At 40.8% G+C, this 21,003-nt stretch overlaps 1 protein-coding gene across 1 annotated transcript in view; it reads left to right on the plus strand.

The window, feature by feature from the left end:
* The first annotated feature begins 10,411 nt into the window (after positions 1 to 10,411).
* ephb4a (eph receptor B4a) overlaps positions 10,412 to 21,003 on the plus strand; it is a 34,545-nt gene continuing 23,953 nt past the window's right edge. The window contains exon 1 of the mRNA XM_071898187.2: positions 10,412 to 10,605. Within this exon, the coding sequence (XP_071754288.2) occupies positions 10,524 to 10,605 (82 nt within the window). The 5' untranslated portion in view covers positions 10,412 to 10,523. The remainder of the gene's footprint in view (positions 10,606 to 21,003) is intronic.

Raw genomic sequence — 21,003 nt, forward strand, 5'->3', positions numbered from 1 at the left:
TCCCTCTTGACCAGAGAGTCTTTTCTTGCGAAAGAGTCGTTTTTTTTTCCTTGTGAGTCTCTTCTTGGTTCTGAGCGTGAACTAAGAACAACGCCTCAGTGACCGAGACTGGCATTTTTGCTCAATCACCCATTACAGATATTGCAAGGAATTATTTAAAAGCAGTTCAAATAATAATATTAATAATGATTAAAAAAGAAAAAAAAACACTCATATGCTGAATTTGTGCATGCATCCTCAAAGACAATGGAGACGGGAGACCAAAACAATGGGAAAATGAGAGAAAAAAAACACAAAATAAAAAGAAGAGAGGCAGATAAGTAGGAGGTGTTCTCCTTTTCCACCTCCATGCTGTGGAAGAGTTTTTTTAGCATGTCCCATGAAGGGAGAAGAGAAGAGAGACACGGTCCTGAGACGTGATGGTCATGAGAGGCCGGTCCTGAGCGAAAGTAGATGCTCTGACATCCAGTATAGCCTCTGCTCTCTTATGCACACACACTCTCACTCACGCACGCCCACACACACACCCACACCCACACACACACACACACACACGTAGAGTTGTAACCTCAGCTGTAACCTAGCACACTCCTCTACGGGGGGACTGGCTGTTCTGACCTGCTAGTCAGATTCCAGGATGAATGTTATCTCTAGGCACAAACAGCAGCGCTGTTAGCTTAGCTTCATCGCATCACAGCCAATTCACTGATCACTTGTCCAAAACAATCCCTCAGCCGCAGACATACACACTGTTTCCAATGGCCACAGTAACAGCCATGGTGTGTGTGTGTGTGTGTGTGTGTGTGTGCGTGTGTGTCTGTGTGTGTGTGCGCATTTGTGCACATTCGTGTGTGTGTGCGTGTGTGTGTGTGGAAAGTCCTCTTTGTGGGAGGAATAGGTCTTCTTTTTTCTCTCTCTTCCACTTTTTCTCCGCTTCTTTCTCCCTCTTGTGTCCACACAAATTAAAGCTAAGTCATGTTTAACAAATAAATGGCCTATATATAAATATAAATATATATATATATATATCTTTTTTATGACAATTTCTAACGGGACTTAGTCTGTAAAAATCAACATCTCCAAACAATATTCCATTGATTTCTTTGGGTAATATTGCTGTTTGGTTGTTGAATTTACTCACGTTCCCATTTTATTGTTGTAAAACACAGCCAAGACCTACACAGAAGTAATTGAACCGTTGAAGTCGATGTAAAGCAGACCTCACTCTAGAGCTTTGAACTGACATATTTGACATGTTCTTGTATATGTTCGAATTGAAATACACGTACAATGCAGTTGTGTGTGTCTGTGTGACTGTGTGCGCGTGTGCCTACGTGTGTTCGCTGCTTGTGTATGCATGTGTGTGCTGGGCGACATGAAAGTGTGCGTTATGTATACAAATCTAATTATACTATATCATGATATTATTTATCCTTTATAATATATGATTATAATGTATAATATATAAATGGGTGGTGTGCGTATGTGTGTGCTAGAGCGAGAGAGTGAGACGTGCACATGAAGATTTAGTGCAATACTGCTATGATGTTATGCAACGGAGATGGGTTTGTGTGTGTCTTCGAAGATTATATTAGTATTTATAAAGTTTGCACTGACAGCATTATATGCTACAGGTATCGACAGGAAAAACGGCAAAGGACTCCAAGGGTTTCTAAGCACGCGTTTGTATTTACTTACAATTTGTTCTGAATTATGATTATAAGAGTGAAGGTAGAAGTGCTGGTAGAAGTGACCGCTCATATTTATTGTTTCTTTATTTTGCTCACTTGCTTCTCTCGAGGTGGAACAGCTGAAGCTTGTGAATGAAGAGTATCAATGTTTTTTTTTTGTTTATGATTTATTATTTATTAAGACTGGTTCCATTTTACTCACTTCAAGTCTGTATATTTTTGTATTTTATTTGATTTTTTTTTTTCATATTGAGAGAGTTTTTGGGTCCTGGCATGAAGTGTTGTAAATAATCGAGATGTTGGGGTGCCGTGTGGCTTTGGGTTTAGCCGTGCACATTGCTGAATTGATGCAAGTAGAGAATCCATCAGAGCCACAGCCCAGTTAACTGCTCAAACAGTAACAACATCCGCACACCTTGGGTGGGGAACACACACACACACACACACACACACACATAAACACACACACACACACAAATATATCAGCACTTCCACACATCCATTTACATGAACAGAATCACAGAAACACCGACACATAACACATTCTACATGAATGGAATAATATGTTTTCAATTTCTTTATTTGAGGGTTCAATGTATTTCTTAATATCTCTCTCAGCCATCCGTATCATAGTGTGATATTCCTTATAAAATATATGAATTTTTACAGAAAAAGACTGATTATAAAGTTACAACAAAGTCAACTGATGCAGAAAAATCTATTTAACAATGACAATATCAAGCAAAATAAAATGTTCCAGTTCAGTGAATCGCTTGTTGTAAATTAGCTATAAAATAATAAAATTAATTTAAAAATGCTTTCTGAAAATTGACTTTGCAATGTTGTTTTTTCTTCCTGTGTTGATGATTTGAATGATGATCAGAATTACACAGGTGAGACTGCAGGGAAACAACAGTCCGGCCAGCGGAGGGCGCTCATTCTCCATTTTTCATTCTTCAGCATCTTAAACCAGCTTTCTCTCTGTCTCTTACTCCCCAGTCCCACAGCAGCCTCCCCTCCTCTTTCTCTCCCCCTCTCTCATCAGGGGAACCATTTTCTCTTTAGAAAAGCACACAATGAATATGAGTCTGTTTGATCTCATATTATGCTATTGTGTGTGTGTGTGTGTGCAGACATGCAATATGTGCATATATATGGCTGTTATGACCCTTTATTCCTGTATCCCATGGCTTCAGGCTTGTAGCATATTTGTGTCATCCATATATTTCTTTTAAAAAAAGATCATTTTCATGTATTAACACTAGAAAAAGCCAACAAGCTGGCAATTGAATGGAGTAAATATAATTACAACTACTATTTCCTTGTGTGATTTAGAAAATCTTACAACCCTGGTTTGTACAGTAAGTGATTCTAAGAAAAGTCATGGAGGGAGATTGCATTTCACTTCTAAAATTCAAAGCAACAGTCAATTGTCTGCAACTTGGCATTTCCTGTATTGTTCCAGTTTTTCTTTATTAGAATGAACAGAGAGAGGGGATGACGTGCGAAAAAGGCCATGAGCAGGATTCAAACCCAAAACCTCTCAGATATGTGGTGTGCAGCTCAGCCCTTTGAGCCCTCAGGTTACTCCCATCCACATTCTTCTGTTATCCTCCTATCTCCCACAAACAGGTGCTCTATTATCAGTGGATATATGAGTACACTATCTACCCAGAAGTTGGTGGTGTAATGCAAAGTGAGATCCCAGGGCAAAACGGATGCCTGTTGAGAGATGGATTACATAGAAATATAGTAAACTAATACGATTATTATACTTCAAAGGGAACAGTTGAGATTTCTTCCTTAAGTCACTGATTCACTGGATATACTGACCTTGCACAGGGATCCTGTACTCTATCCTACTCAGTAGAGAATATCATTATAGATCCTTGTTTTGAAAGTGTTCATCAAATTCAGGTCAGTAGTTTCTGAGAGACAAACGTACACACAGTCCATAGTCACTTCCCTATTTAATTGGCAGGGAGGGCAATAATTTCAAACTCAGGACTGAGAGATTAATGCTTTCAAAGGGAATAATTAAACTGAGGGAAATCAAGCCAGTGATTAGAATCCAATTTCATCCCAAAGATTAAGAAAGGAAGAAGCTGGCAGAGTGAAGTTAAAATGTCAAACAGCTCTACACCACAACTCTGGTCCTGGCCCTCACACTCTGAGAACCTGCACTGTTATCACCAGCAATTATTCACAGCCTCTTGTTTTACAATAGGCTCATAATCGGTAACACTGGTGTTGTCCAGGCTAGAATTGGTGTGAGAGGACATGATTTGGATGAAAGAATGGCTGTGTGTGTGTGTGCGCACATGTTTTGGAAAAAACACTCTGAACTGCTGCCTTAACCAAGATTACCTGAATGAGAGGACACATTCAAAGCAAAACCACAGCAGCTGACACCAGTGAACCATTACCGAACAAGTACAAGCTATCAAGCGACTCAAAGCCGATAGCATCAGCGGACCTGAAGACACACCAGCTGAGCTGTTCCAGGCCAGGGAATCGGTTATCAGTTTTTTCCCTGAACCTTCGCACATACAGTACACGCCCCCAGACTTCAGGAATGCCACATTACCAATGTCCAGAAAGGTGCCAAACCAAATGGCGAGAACTTGCAATATTTCTCCATACTTTTCCAGTGCAAGGGAGATCCAGGAAGGTATTCTCCTGCACAGACTAAATCCTACGGTTGAGGAAATCCTCTTAGATCCAGTGTGGTTTCAGGCCTGCTGCAGAAACAGCAGACGTGTTTTTATGTCCAGGCAAATCCAGGAGAAGTTTCACGGACCGCAACAGGAATTGTTACTCATGTTATAGAGCTCACCAAGGCATTTGAGTCAATCTACCAAACACTTTGGCTGCCTGCAGAAGTTTGTCAACATCACTCTTTACCTTCATTATTAACATGACAGCTCCTGTCTGTTGTGGAGGATCAGACACAGATCCTTTCCATGTGCGTTTTCTATTATTCATTGCAGCATACAGTACTGCTGTCTTTTGCTCGCTCATTCCTTTCCTCTCTTCTCTCACTTCCACCCATCAGGTCTCAGCTGGCACCTCTCAATCTGTTGGTGTACAACAACCTGGGCTTTACTCTATTCCTAATATATGTGCTGTATTAGTGAATCCAGGTAATACAACTTTGGCTGCCTCTGCTTCTCTTTATTCATGTCTCCCACTGACTGCACAGTGTATACAAAGATCAGAAGAATCATCCTTGGAGTGGAGCGCAGCTGAGCATTGACATAACATTGACAGAACATTGACAGAAGATGCTGTTCTATGCTGTTTCAAAAGAGATGCCTACTTAAGTGTATAGACCAAAATAATACTGAGTCCTGTGGCGTTGTGCTAGAGCCCTCGGATTGGCGTGGGATTAAATCCCATGAGTTCCATCTACGCAGTCTTCTGGCCCATTTAAACACACAGGCAGGCGTATTCAGACACCTCTAAGGCACGTTGTGGTGAACTGACTGGTCAAAACACAGCAGCCAAGCCCATATGCAGAGAAGGTATTGGTGTATTGAAACTATCTGAGAATTGCAGGCCTGAGGGAAATGTTTTGGCATAGAGTTAACATCTTGAATATTTACCTCTCTTGCAAGATGTCACGTCTATACCCATGTTGCTTATTAAAAATGGCTACAAAGGAAATTCCCCTTCTGCAGCTTACCCACCTTGAAATAAATTCAAAGTGACAAATGACAAAGATATTGGTTTTGCACCGTGAGGTTTTACCAGCTAAGAAAAAGACAAGGTATTCCAAAAGCAAGACAGTGTTATTTATAAGCTGCATCTGCAAAGGCACGGCTTAACCAGTGAAAGCCTGTTATGTCACCTGTGCCAAGCACACAGAGAAAAATCTCCATTTTGTGGAAGCAGGTATGACATCTGATCTTTTTTTTTTTGTGATTATACAAGTTACCAATACTTGCTGAAATAGCAAATAATATTCCTCAAAATGCCAATACACACATTTAACCAAGTGTAAAATATACTGACTACAGACTGTAGGTGCTGCAGGAAATGAAGAGAAAATGCAAACATGCAGACAAAGGCGGGTTCTGCAGAAAAAGTGACAGAACACACAACAGAAGCAATATTGAAAATATGTCTCCCTGCTGTCTCTGTAATGAGTGGGATCAAGAAAAGGGTTTCTGCATTGTTCCAAAAGAAGCTTGGCAAGGGGGATGATAACTTTTATTGCTACAGGCATTAGTTGCTCTTGGCAAAAGAGCATGCAATACAAGCAGTGTCCTGTGCCAAGGCTTTTTGAACTGTTTGGATTGCTGCATACCTTTTCCCATCATTACTATGTGTAATTGTGATGTACCTTGCCTTAAAAGGATGCAGGAAATTCACTGAACTAGTTATTGTGATGCTACCAAGTAATCAGACAGCCATCCTGCCTATCTCTGAAGACAGCGCTGCAACACTGGAAATATCCACAGAAGCATCAGGCCAGATGGGACAGCTGAAGAGCCTCCACTTCTTTGTAATCAGCAACTCTCTGATTTTAGGATTCTTGGCATCCTAAAACTAGCCAAACCAATTTTACAAAATCCTGCCTCCTTGCAGGCTTTCAAAGCTGTGTGATGATCAGTCATAGTGGGACGGCGTTCAGGTGTCTGATAACACAAAGCCACTGTGAAACAGAGAAGTATACGCACACAGCTGACAACTAGCCATGTTTCCTCTCATCTGTCGGTCATTCTGATCCCAGCACTCCTCTGCCTCGCACTCAAGAGAGCCGTTCTACAAATTCTAGACCGAGTTAGTGTGAAGAAGAAAAATGGTATCTCCAAAGGACATTTCCCAGTCCTGTTCGCTCCTCTATTATTTCCTGTTGAAGCTCCCACAGCTGCTTGCCAGAGCTGAAAGTGAGAGCCTGATTAAAGCTTATAAGAAAGAATTTCATGCCCTGCATACAGTATATGTGACAGCTCTGGTGATTGGAAAACCCCTCGGCATCATCCTTATGAATGCTGTTTCGAGTTCCTACCCACTTGTGTCACACGCTGACGCATGAAAGAAAAGAAAAGAAAAGAGAAGAAATGAAAACGGACACAAGAAATCCAACAGGCTACATGTATGTGAGGGTTTTTGTACAAAGAAACAGGAGACTAATACTGCTATAGGTTGCTGTAAGTTGTAGGAGCAGAAAACCTTGTTTGTTTTTTCATTGTACAATTTTATATTATATATTATTTGCAATGCAATTGAGTACATCAAATGAGGTCAAAAGAACAAAACAGTCATTTAAAAACAAAGCAAAAAGCAACGTGATAATTTACATTTGAAAGATGTCTTCCATTCCTATGCAGGTGTAGGGATCAAAACAGTCCCAGCCTAAAATATTGGTCTTAACAATTGATGCAGTATGAGTCATGAACTCTCATGCTGCTTTCATTTGATTTTATTTGCAAGGCAGTGTGCAGTGCTCTGTAAAGCATAAGATGAGGCGTTGATATAGAGTAGAGCAGTAACATGTGATCCATCCACTTAAACATATCTACTGTTTTTACACATTCAGCTGGTCCAAGCAATTACCAAATGCTGTGAAAAACAATCAGAATTCTCACTTCAGTCACCTATGTGTTAAATATTTTATCCACCATTTTACTATTTGTACGCTTGATTTTTATGGAACACGTTTGAATCCAGCCTGCGGTGAAGTCCATATGGTGGATGTACTGAACACATGAACTTCATAATTCTTCTGGGAGGTCAGGAGGTCCATCTAATTACTCTGCCCTATAGAAATTAGAAATAATTTTAAAAAATTCAGGTTGAACACTGAACATTAAAACATAAAACACCGGTCTTGCCTTGCCAAAATTAAACATTGGTCTGGCCTTGTTAGTAAGTTTGAGTCTGCAGGAAGCTTGAATTGCTAATGCCTTGTTTATATTTTGTCATTTAGACTTTAAATATGCATTTGATCTTATTTATGCCGCTGCCTTGGCCAGATCGTCTATGTAAAAGTGATTCTCCTGGGGAAAAGATCTTTCAGTTGAGGAAGAAAATAGGCTGTGAAACTACATTGCAGTAATGAATTGGTCTCTGTTGAAAGAATATTGATCATTGTGTTCAGATGAAAAGGAAAATATGCACATTTAAGGGGGAGGTGCCATAAAACATAAAAGTTTCAAATGACTGGGGAGTGGAACAAATACATCACTCCAGAAATGCATGATAAATAACTATATAGACTAGTGTATAACTATGCAACACCTACATTTTTCCATCAGACAGAAAGAAAACAAGGTCTGCTCTGTGTGCTCTGGTAAGGCCCTGACACACCAGTCAGGGCCTTATATCAGTCCTTTATCAGTCCGATCATCCAGAGGCAAAACACGAACTACCAATCAGAGTGATCTCTCTCACCGACGGGCTCCGACGCCGATTCAACATGCTCAATCGGCCGAAAAGCCGCCGACAGGGTCTGACTAGTGCCGACGGTGCGGGACACACCGCAAAAACTAGGGACACCGACGCTTACCGACGGCCCGACATTGCCCGACGGCCGACCGTCGGCCTGGTGTGTCAGGGCCTTAAGGCAACGCGGCTGCAGGGTGGCGTCGTGACTAAGGTGACATAAGGTGACATGTCGCAATTACCAGTCCCATTGAAGTGTCCTTGAACAAGACACCCGACCACTTCCGGGACTCAACCCGCCCCGGGGGGATAAAGTACCTCCTTGGATAAAGTAGGCTATCATATTTAAATGTAAATGTATTTGATTTTTACCCCGGAAGAGGATTGGGTATCAACAGCCTCATTATCCCCCCTACCAAAATGTGCTGGGAGCGGACCCAGTTCTTGCAGCTTTGCCGTCTGAGCTGCTGATGCTGCTACTCCCATCTAGTGGCAGGTTTTACTGAGAGGACAGTTTTAGCCAGAGGACAGCCAGTGTAGCAGCCTGCGTCGCTAAATACCTGCTACTCGGCTTCACCGCGGCTTTGGAAAACTGAGTCAAGCTAGCCAGAAATATTAGCCAGACTGAGACCGGACGTTAAGCGGTTTTGCCTTCAAAATAAAAGCGTACAGTGAGTTACTGTTTATTGAGTGTTGCTTGAACCTGGTTAAAGGGTGACTAAACCCAAAATCCAAATCTGTGTAAAGCCTGACATCTAAAGGTAACAACCATGCTACTGAAATTGCATTATTGGCTGATCTTTGGTGCCAGGTGATGTCACAGGCTTTACACAGATATGGGTTTTCCAGTTTAGTTTCATGCGGAGACAGTGCACGTGGTCAGAATGACCAATGATAATTTTGGCTGAAATGACTGGGCACGTTGGCATTTGGGTATATTTTTAGTTTGATGTGTCTCCGTTCAGGATTGAACTAAGAGGAACCGGGGATGGGGGGTCGGGGGGTGGATAGCTGATGTTTCCTACAGCACCACTACATTACTCCTACTGAAGTTCTCAGGCCATGGTCATCATGAAAGTGTAAGAGGCATGAATGCCATTATGCCAAAATACGCCTTTATGCCTTAATGAACAACGGTGCCACTGATATGGGTTAAAATTGACTTTTTCAAAATCTTACACATTGTTCCAAGTTGTCTGGTGTAAGTTTTGTGTGTCTTAATGAATGTTTGGGCTAAAAAAATTTGCCCACATGCCTACAGGCCTTTAGACCTAGGCTACATGGCTGCGAAAATATACTGAGAAAACTTCTGTGAAAACAACAACACTTTATTTATGACAGATTTGCTTTTAAATATATCATTTATTTTCATTTTGGTGCTTGTGTATCAACTCATAAAATGCTTTTATTTTGAAAGTTGTTCCCGGAAGTTCTATTTCCCACTCTGTCGGCTTGACATTGGTGCTATGGAAACGGAGAATGGGCGGAGCTTGCTGCTGGTGCCATTCGACTCCAGCTTTTCTGCGGTGATAAAGTCCTCGGTGACCAGGCTACGGTAGTAAGCCCACCAGCCACATTACAGCGTAACTTTTAATGCCTCCTGTCCGTGTAGTCAAGTGTTTTAACGAGATAACTCTATGAGACATTTTTTCTCCCAATTTTATTCTCAATTTCGCCTGTAAAAAGAGGCCAGACTAAACCCATCGCGCAGCATCCTCACCACCTTTCTTGGATTTTTTTTTTCTCTCCCCAACCAAACAGTCTGATCCATGACAAACAAAAAACATGCTCGGGCTGGTTGTTTGCAGAACATGACGAGAAGATAAGGATAAAAGGAGCTGAGTGATACAAAGGGAAAACGTTTTTACATCTTTATTTATTTTTTTGCCAACTAACAGAATGCAGTGAAGTGCCCTGGTTGCGGATTCAGCCTGCTCGGTCATCGAGCTGAAGAGAGAAAATTTGGGAGAAGTCGTGTGGAGCACAAAGAGCTTATTAGACCCGAGGATACAACAAGTTTCAGCTATGCATCTCCTGTGTTGACAGAAGACTGGGATGTGAAACTAGGGGTTAAAGCCCTAAGACTTGTAGAAGACTGTTATTCTCCTCCAAGACATTCCCAAGACACAAAGTTGGACAATCTTGAGAAGTTTCCAGCCTAGCTTAACCCTTGTTATTAAAGGTGTTGCATCCGACCAGTTAAAAGTAGTTAACATTCATAATCGACTATTTAGGTGTTGTTCTTATTCGATTTTGCACATAACCCAAGTGTGTTTTTGCTACTACAGTGTTTTGACCACATCTCTCTGAACTGAAGTCCATGTTAAATGCGGACTGGTTTGCGGTCAGTGGGTGCACAGCCGAGCCGCCCGTGCCACTTACTTTTTAATTCAGGCAAAACAGACGCTTCATTTGCCCGTTTGCGTTATTCTGCGTGACATTATGGAGCTGACATGCAAGAGTATCGTCCTGCTGGGGTGCATCCTCCTCCTGGACCGGGATCTGCTGGCTTCTGCAGAGGAAGGTGAGTCTGGAGTTTCCTAAAAATATGCTGCCATATGTCTGTTTTCTGTAGTTACTGGGCTGTGTTTGTTACTGCCACTCCCTTAACGAAAAGGGACCCCTGCAGTACATTTTTAAAGGATGTTATACAAATATCACACCAAAGCTATAGTCCCTATAGGGATATTGTGGAATTATTATAGTGATACCATAAGAGATTTAAAAACAAAAACAGAAAGGTCACCATAAATTCACTGTTGAGCAGACACACTCCCTATGGGAATACTCATGTAAAAATAGTAATTCTTCTTGAGAGCATTTCTGGCTTCGAGTCAATTAGCCAGTTGATGTATGAGGCTTCAGTTTGTTTTGAAAGAGTTTATTCCACAGTTTTGTCAGAGTAGTAACCGAGTTAGTGGTTTTGTCTGTCTGACCTCTTCAGAAAGACATTTCTGTTTTCAGTTTCAAATGACCAAAAGGTGCCTGAGGTTCCCAGACTGCCTCCTGAGGGACCAGCACCCATTTTAACCTCAGATGTGATCTGTAAAATCCTAAAATCAATACTAAAACATGAGTGCATGGAGGCTAATGTAGGGGCGATGTGGTCATGTCCCCTAGTTGTGGTTAAAAGCCTTGTTGCAGCACTTAGATAGAAATCTAGAGGAGAACTTTCTCCTGGATAAAGAATGTGCCTTACTGTTGAGATATTTCTTAGCTGGAGAAAGAATGGCTGAAGGTTTTCATCAAAAGTTAAAAACTGGATCAAACTCCTCATAGATTTTCAGCAGCAGACTTGACATTGACAGACAGATTGTCCTGAATCAGCTTTGTGAACCCAGGAGGGCCGAGCAAGACGATCTCTAACTAGCTGACATGTTGAAGAAAATGATGTGACACACAGTTCAGATTACCTGCTTTTCCAGGCAAATACAGCTGGGCGTCATCAGCATAACAAGGGGATCAGATATGCGTAGAGTAATTTGCTTAATGCAAGCGTGTCAAACTGAATCTCAGTGAGGGCAACATTGAGAAATCAGAATCAACTAGTAGACTGGATATTTATTTATTTTAGTCTTCTGCCATGTCATTCTGTGATTTGTGGCATCAAGTGAGGACGTCTCAGTGCCATGGAGTGCACTGAAGCCTGATTGGTGTTTCTTAAAAATGCTGCTGAGACAACTTTCTCTAAAACCTTTGATAGAAAAGGATGTTTTGAAATAGGTTGTTTACTGAGGCTCAAAGGATCACAACTGTGTTTCTTGAGGAGGGGTTGAACCACAGGGTTTTTTAAAACTAGCTTACTGTACTGTGTTGCTGTGATAGTGGCATAGGGCTGCTGCATACCCTGCAGTATGCTTTTTTTTTTTGCTAATATACAGCTGCTAAATATGATGTTGCTATATTGTTTTGCTACCTGTAGCATCTTTGTTCTCTAGATGTCATTTTGCCACACTTCGTCTACACAACATGAAAAAGAATCATGTTGGCAAAAAAAAAAAAAAAATGGAAAATGTAATTATTCCATGAGCAGATTTTCCGTCATTCCAATGGGATGAGAAAGAAGCCAAGAAGTAGATAAAACCCTCATGCAAGCAAAGGCACACTGACAATTCTTATGACATGCAGCTGATATGCCAAGTCTGAACAGGAATAGCTCAAATGTGTATAGCTTGTGGGCACAACAATTGCAGTTGCCTAGTGGGTTGATTTTGGGTGGAGGCAGCAAGGTGTGCCCACACACACAACTGCATCTTGCCTTTATACTACAACACAGATCAGCTGCTGCTAGCCAACCAGCTAAACAACATATAACTGGCTTCTTTATACGAAATAAAACATTCAGCAATCTTGTCCTGATAGCCTACAGATAGAAGTCCCCATTTATGTGGAAGGCAGCATTTTCATATAACTGATTTTTTTTAGAGGTCTCTGCCCAGAACGTTTGAAGAGGAAAATCATTTCCACCTCAGTGAGCCAGTGAGCTTTCACAATTAGCCTTTAAGATTAACCCTCTGAAATCTCTCAAAGGGGGCATATCCTCCCTTTGTTGCATTCTCATTTTCCTTACCGTGTCTTTTCTGTTTACTCACTCACCTCTCTACCACTCCTGTTGCCTCCTCCGTGGCGTAACTAGCATGATGAGTGGCATAATGCATCATAATCTAAACTTAAACTCACAAAGTGTCTCAAATCAGTAAACGCAGAAAGGATGTTTTTATTCAGAATCTAAGAGGCCTTACTCGGGCCTCAATCCCTTCTTTCACAGACATGTAGCCTTTTCTTTTGCTACTCTTTCCACGTCCTCTGTCTCCTTGATGTTTGACTGCTGCTATGCTGTTTTCTCTTGCCGACTGTCTCCCCTGCCGTGGAAATGTGGATCGTTTCCCAGAAATCCTTTTAAACGGAACCGATTTTTATAAGAAAGGGATTTGCATTTAAAGCAACCTCCCCCCTCTCTGAAAGCCTGTAGCCCATCATCCCCAGCACCTCAATCCCATGATTAGCTTCCTCAAGAGTTAAACAGGCATCTGAGTGCCACAAGTACTCTCTTCCCATCTCTCTCTCTCTCTCTGTTTCCCTCGCTGGGAAGGATGCACACGGCAGCGGAGACTTGCAGGTGGATGATGGTGTAGCTCGATGAGAAGATACACCCCCAGCCCGTACATCCGTGTCAGGCATTCACTGTCGAGAGTCAGTCTGTCCTCTACCTCCACCCACATGCTACTCTCTGAGAGTGGGACACAATGGGGACAGGCTGCAGAGGAGAGGGAATGAGGCCACAGCCTATCAGCCATAAGCACCAAGGAGAATGGCACTTTTAGAGGGATGGGGGTTCTCTTTGAAGTGAGTGAAGGAGAGATGGGAAGACCGGCAAGAGTCAACGACTTAGACAGAGAGAACAAGTGCAGAGAGGGCAAAGAGTGTGCATGTTTGCACGTTTGCACACTGTGCAGTGTGCATGGTGTGTGCTTTGCTTATATGCAGAAATATGCTGAAATCACAAGCACCTGGGGCCAGATATATGAACACTGTAATGTGATGAACATGGGATAATAATAATGGGATAAAAAAAGGACTAGAAGACAACAACTGGGAAGGAGAAATGTGCAAAAATTGTGCTATTTACAGTGAGGCTTGTTTAAGGCATTAAGATGCAGCGTTTTTTTTTAGTTCCAAGCTCTTAGCAGTTTGTCTAATGTCACTTATCTTGCACAGCGATCAAGGCTGTTATTTCATGTCCGCATACTGAGCACCACATTGAAAATATATATTGTGTAGCATTTCTACATGCCATTGTTGTCCTATATCTTATGCTGTTTCATGTTGCTACATTCAAAAATAGAAATCTGTGAGGAAGAAAATGAACATAAGGCAGGTTAGAGCCTGGGACTGCATGTGCAGACGGTGCGTGCAGAAAAAAATGTGTACACAATGTTAGGAATTGATAGTACAAATTTGCATACTTAAGGCATACACCATCAGTAGGCATGATTCGATTTGAGTCTGGGATATTTTCTTCCACGCGTCATATGTTGACCTACATCTTTTGTTTGATATCCGTTTTTTCAAGTTAAAATAGAATCCAGTTGGTAGGGGATCAACCTGAAGAACATAAGTATGTTTCCACCTTGATGCACACATAAGGTTTCAGTAAGTCTCCCAGGGCCTGTTTTACATACTGCGCTGGACCAAGTGGGCTCTGCTAAATATACAGCAGAGCAGACACATTCCTGTGTAGCAGCCCTCCCACAGTATGCACACAGCTAATGTGTTCATACTGGCTTCAAGAGGGATGCATCCTCCAAAAAGGAGTGGGTCAGTTTGGTGAAAGGAGCGTTCAGCGCCTCTTTTTTCGGCAGTTTGATGTTTCATTTTTATGATGTCCTCCACACAAAATCCTCCCAATGCCAGTTGCTTCTGGTGATTGGTGATTTGCATCTCTGCTTAAGGCTATCCGATCAACTGTCATTGCATTATTAAACTAGGTCCAATTGTCAGGGATTGGCCAAAAGTGTGGTTGTGCAATTCACACATCTCGTAATCTACTAAATTCACTCCCTGAAGAAAACATGAGTAGCTGGAGAAGGCAAATTAGGCTATGAGTTTTTCTTAAGACTTCACAGCCAAATATGAGCCTTTCTTTGCGCCTGATATCGGTCACCACCACACAAACTCCCAGTAGTAAGCTTGTAAGAGCAATGCATAGTCTGACGAAGAGTTGTAGCTCTCAATGCGTCTGTTGATGTTTGGATATGAAAGAGAGTGATGTGTCAGAATAAAAGCATTGAAGAGTGACTATTCTCTTGTATCTCTACTTAGATGTGTCAATCCTTAGATGGTTTATTTAGCTGGAGTCTGCACAAGCTGTCCACCTCCCACTGCAAGATTAGTCACTGAAAGCTTGTGTGTGTGTGTTTGCTTTGGCAAGATCTTTTTTTTCAGAATGATTGTAGATTCTGCTTTTGTAAAAGCTTTGATAAAAACTCTGTTTAGTACAGCAATAGCCTTTTTTGGGGCTCATGGAGAGTGGCTGTTTGTTAGGTGCATTTCTGCAGTGGATGGAGGTATGTGGGTTTTTCATCAGTCCAGATTTAAAATAGGATAGGTCACTCTTTATATATTATTTTACAAAAGTACCAGTTTCCATGCTTTTTACCACTAACGAATGACCAAGAGTTAGCTTTGCAGCAGTTACTCTGTAGGATAACTCATCACCCCAGCTGCTGTAGAGGCACACATGACAACCTTTGGTACGTATCCTAATCAAGTAAATGATACAGAGACACAAATCAGCTGATGATTAATCTAAAGTTGTCTAACCGACAAACTGACTAGTCTGAATTAGGGCTGAACGATTTTGAAAAAATATCTAATTGTGATTATTTTGACTGATATTGCAATTGCGATATGATTTGCAATATTAGAGGGAATGATCATTTTTACATCATTATTCTCATTTTCATTGAAAAACGTATTAAAATGATTATGGTGTGATTTTTGCAGGGATCTGTACCAAACAAAGATGTTTTCTTAAATCTGTAGAATATGATGTATAGGCCAGGACATCTCTGCAGCATGACAATATTTAATTTAAAATGGTATTTTGACACACATTTCGCCTTTAACAAATATTGTGCCTCCTGCGATTTGAAAATTGCAGTAGGCCATATTGCAATTTCGATAAAATTTCAATTAATTGTTCAGCCCTAGTCTGAATATTGAAAGACACCATAGACACCTGGAGGTGGAAGGGTGTCCTACTGGTTAGAGAGATCATCCCAGATCTCGGGTTCAATACCACATGACTCCATGTGTCCTCCACCCTGCAGGGGTGCTGCTGACCCTGACTTCTGACCTCTCTGTGGAGGCAAAACGGTGAAAATCCCCCTCAGGGATCAATAAAGTGTTGGAAGACAAGTGCAAAACCTGTACTGTCCCATGGTGTGTTTTTGGTGATGACACATACCTCCTCAGCTCAGCAGCTCCCTAGTTGATCAGCTGCCTGCATCTCTTCTACAGTAATGTCAGGCTACTTGGCTTGCTCATTAATGTGGGCAACTGAACTGCTATATAGCATATAACATACATACATAGAGGTACTGCTTCTATAACAGTGTGCTTCATTACAAGTTGCCAGAGTACGTCTTACGATCATGAAAAGATTTAGCTATATACATCTCCATACATCATTGTATTGTAGCAGTCCAAAACTGCTACAAACTGCCGTGGAAACTCATTTGCATACGATAAGAGGAAAATGTGCATCTAAGATGTAAAGATTTGTTGTTAAAGTCAAATTTTCACAACAGCGAAGTATCTGTCTAAAGCCGACTTCTGCCTGACCTGAATTTGGCTCTTGGAGACCATGGTGCCATGATGACAGCACTGTGGTAAAAAGAAATGCAGATGTATTGTATCTTACTATGCGTGCAATCCTTTTCCAAACCAGATGGCATATGATGATTTCATTTTTCCCAGTTATCTTTAATAAACATAAAATGTGTGAATTTTGTTTATTTTGATGAAGCATGGAAATAGAGTGCTTCCTCCTGGTAACTCTGATAACTGGATTTAGTTTGACTGCTTGGTATTTTTACTGTTGACTAGTAATGTCTGCCAGATGATTCATCAATGACTCAGTTTATCATTTCCATCCTATCCTCAATGTAAACACATTTTCTACCTAGATAAATATGGCTTATAGTATTTTTTGTTCATCTCAATTTCTCCCATACTCCACAGACCCACAGACTGTAACGTTATGAAAGCATCTAACAAAGTAACACCTTTTACCAAAGGCATGCCGCCGGTAAAGGTATGAAATGATGTTGTCTTTTAAGCTGTGCACCGTGCAGCACATCTGTTTACTAAAATACTTGCGCCTCAATCTTGTGGCATCAATGTCTTTGAAAATAAATCATTCAGCTAAATGTATGTGGCTGAGCTGAAATTATGAATATTAATTGCCTGTAGAGCAGTGAGTTTCATAGATCATAAGATGTTACAGTATGAATCTTTTTTTAGTATGCATGACAGAGTATGTGAGTGCAACAATTCAATTGTATTATGTATGATGTGTTTTTTTAGCATGTATGAAAAAAACAAAGGTAGCCCGCTCTCTGTTTCTTCTTATTTTATTTTCTGTCTTGTTTTGGCACGGATGTTTCGACTGTCAACTCTTCCTCAGCCTGCAAATTAAAATCACAAACCCAGGTGTATTTATAATGACATCAGCCGTAGTCATTACCATAATTGATTGCTTCAATCACATATTAATACAACCAACATTATCAATGTCACAATATCAATATTATGTTAGCATCCTATTTATAGAAAACAAGTCAATTAAAAATCTTCATTTAAACCATTAGAAACTTACTATTGCCAGTAAGCCTCTCTCTGGAGAAGCTTTTTTTCTAGATCCCCTCCTCCTAATTGCCTGTAGAGGAGTGAGTTTTTGAAGCTCATAAGATGTTACAGTATGAATCTTTTTTTAGTATGCATGACAGAGTATGCTGTAGCCTAAGTGCAACAATTCAATTGTATTTTGAATTTGTTCAATATAGTAAACATTTTTGGTCCACTAAATAAAATGAAAGTAGTACCATTTCTCTAATTCAGCTTTCAAAAATATCTTTGTATTTTTATTTTACATTTTAGGCATTTAGCTGATGCTCATAAGCTGATTTTAAATTCCTAAATCGCCAATCCAATAGTAAGAAATGCAAGGATCAAAGTCACAGTGCCCAGACAATAGAGGAGACAAAAATCCCTGTGTACCTGGGATGATCATGTGTGATCAAGAAGTACGAGGTAATAAGTAACATGGAGAACAGCAGAATGATCAGGCGCGAGTAGAGGAGCCAGATGGAGGAGACTAGGGTTTGATTTAAAGGGAGTCCATGACGAGTTTCATAACGATGTGAGTTTTCAGGTTACAGTGGAAATATGGCGAATCTGAAATGTCTGGCAGATATGTTATTTGTGATTTCCTCATGCCGCAAAACCTGATGGGTCACCGTCCCACTGCTGAGGCTACTTGCCAGTTTGGGTGTCTCTTTTTACTTTCCGTAATATAATCTTTTATTTCGAGACAGCATGATTTGTGGAAATACCAAGGTTGTGAGTGCAGTACATCCTCCAAATATAATGATCTGTGAAAAGATTTGTAACTTCTTTTTCGTAATTCATACAAGGTTATCCTGCTGTTATTGGATTTTGTATTTAGAAGCCATGCCTCAGGGAGTTGGCATAACCTGCAACAATATTCTCAAGATGCCTTTCAATTTTACACAGTTAGGTTATTTTTTGAAGAGGGCTGGAGAAAGCGGTGCCCATAATTGGCATTAGCAGGAGGTGAATTCATTTTAAAACACTCAGTGGCAGATCGATATTCCAAAGAAGCTGAAATATGCTGTAAAGCGAGGCAATTTAATAAATTACACTGAGAGATAGTGCTGCTAATTAATTCTTTCAGGCTTGGAGTTCTTAAATATGCCTACTTAGAATTGCATTCCAAATGATTAACACTTTTTCCAGAATAAAGAGGGGAAACTTGGGAGCGGTTGCTTTTCCTCCATGTGTACTAAAAGAATCCTTTTGGTGATGCATTAAAATCTGTTGCTTTCACTGCTCTTCACCAACATCAGACAGTTCCTGATGCACGCCGATATACAGCAGCAAACACTTCCTATAATTATGCAATCTGTCATCAATCAATGATAGTTGTCACATTTCTGGAGATCATGTTTTTCTGCATCATTTTTCATCCGGCACTCTCTTTTGGAATATTTTAGGCCTCAAAGCTGTGCGAATGTTGTTTGTGTAAATGACATGGCAGTTTCAATCCATGATGCAAAAGTGTTTTTTCAACATTGTTCACACCTGAGGTCAGAACTCGTTACTTGTAACTCCCACTCGATATAATATGGTGTAGAACTACATGTCTCATATTCTGTAACCTTCTATTAACCTCTGATTATATGGGAGGGCCTAAGCATTTTGTACCAGCGTGATTAAATTATATATTCATTTTCTACTCATGCCAGTTGAATGCTGTAACAATTTCACCTGCCACTTTACCACAATCAGTTAAAGGAGAACACCTATGAATTGTAGGTCGTTTATCATTTGTATGCCCTTGGATACTTCTGTCTGTGTAAGTAAACATTCACTTTTGTCTCCCAAACCCAGAGAAAAGGTTTTATTCCAGCCCTTCAATCTGTAATGTTACACAAATGTACATCTAACACTGGGAATTAATTAGAAAAGATTAAAAAGGTGATGGGGATCAGAATAGATTCTCTGCTGAGCCACTTATCACACAACTATAAATCAGATTAATCTCATCCGTCGCACTGTGCTTTTTGTTAGCTACGCAACTCAAGTCATCTGAAGTCATCTGACCTTCCTCCAGTGGGAACTTTTAGACTAATGTAATTGGGGAAAACACACCCGCATCTGGGGTCAGAATCAGTCAGAGAATTGCACAATGTAGTGATTCAGTCCAGTCAGACTCCGGTGACTAAGTAAATTTATGCCAAATCCTTAATCCTCAATGCTTTCGGTCGGCCATGTTGGTTCACAGCTGTGTTGGTCATTTCTGGTAGCAGCTTTGGGTTCTGTCCAGTGTGAGGCTTCCTCCCTAACAGGCTCGCTTCCTGTCCTGGGACAGGGAGAACCACAACACAAGAAACAAAAAAGGCGTCGAACATTAACACCCTTACTTCACCTCGCACTCTTTCTCTCTCCCTTTTCACCTCTCTCTACTCCGTCCATTACATCCAGTCACACATGCTGGTAGTAGCTCACCTGCATCCTCAAGTGCCACAGGAGGCCTTTGTTATACATCAGCAGTCAACGTGTTTCTCGCTTAACTTGCTGTGGTGAATGATGTGCATGTTGGTGGCCGGCCCCCACCAGACCAGGAGACAGGAAGGGGACTGCAGGAAGCCGAGGCCTAATCTCCCTCCCTCACAGACACAACTCTGTGTCAAACACACACAAACAGCGGTGCACATATTCACCCCATCAGCTTTTGCACATTCTCTAACATTCATGCTCACATGCACACACTAACCTGCACTCACAAAAAGACAGGTGTGGTTGTTAAGTTATTTTCATTTTATCTTGCATCATGGAGGCTGTAAATTGCCTGACGCACAAGAACATCCAAAATCTGCTAAATTTCAAACTTGCTAGCGAAATCCCTTGTAACACTTGAGGGTCTTAACGATACCTGGAGGACAATCATTCCCACCATATAATTAACATGATAATCTTTCGTAATGGAATTACTTCACTACTGCAGCAAAACCTTAGTAACAACCCTACAATGGATCAGTTTTCTAGTCCCAAATCGCTATGAATCAGCAAACTAATGTTTGCAGCCTCACTCTCATTAACGTTGCCTGTGGTTAACGATGTGTGAATATGGTCTCACACAAGAACATATAGGAGGTGTAAAGCTAAAATATAAAGGAAAATGACCGAAGGGATGGGGATTTGTTTAATTTATTGTTTATTTTCTTCTGTATGTGCAACATGGAGGTAGTAAAAAATAGTTTGAGGCACAAGAACATCCAAAAAGCATGCCTGATTTTGTTTCCCTCCACTTGAGGATCTGAACAATACCTGGAGGACAGTCATTCCCACCATATAATTAACATGATAATCTTCTGCAGGGGAATTAGGCTACTTTACTACTCCAGCAAATATGATAACTACTCTGCAGTGGAGCAGTTTTCTGGTCCCAAACTGCTATGAATCAGCAAGCTAATGTTATGCTAGCAGCCTCACTAACGTTGCCTCTGGTTAGCACTATGTGAATATGGCCTGACAGTATATTTTTACGTTACTAGCTTGCTATCTAGACATTTCATTGTTTATTTAATAATAATTGTATTTATTTATTTTTTCA

The sequence above is a fragment of the Centroberyx gerrardi genome, chromosome 11 (genome assembly GCF_048128805.1).
Source record: "Centroberyx gerrardi isolate f3 chromosome 11, fCenGer3.hap1.cur.20231027, whole genome shotgun sequence".
Lineage (NCBI taxonomy): Eukaryota > Metazoa > Chordata > Actinopteri > Beryciformes > Berycidae > Centroberyx > Centroberyx gerrardi.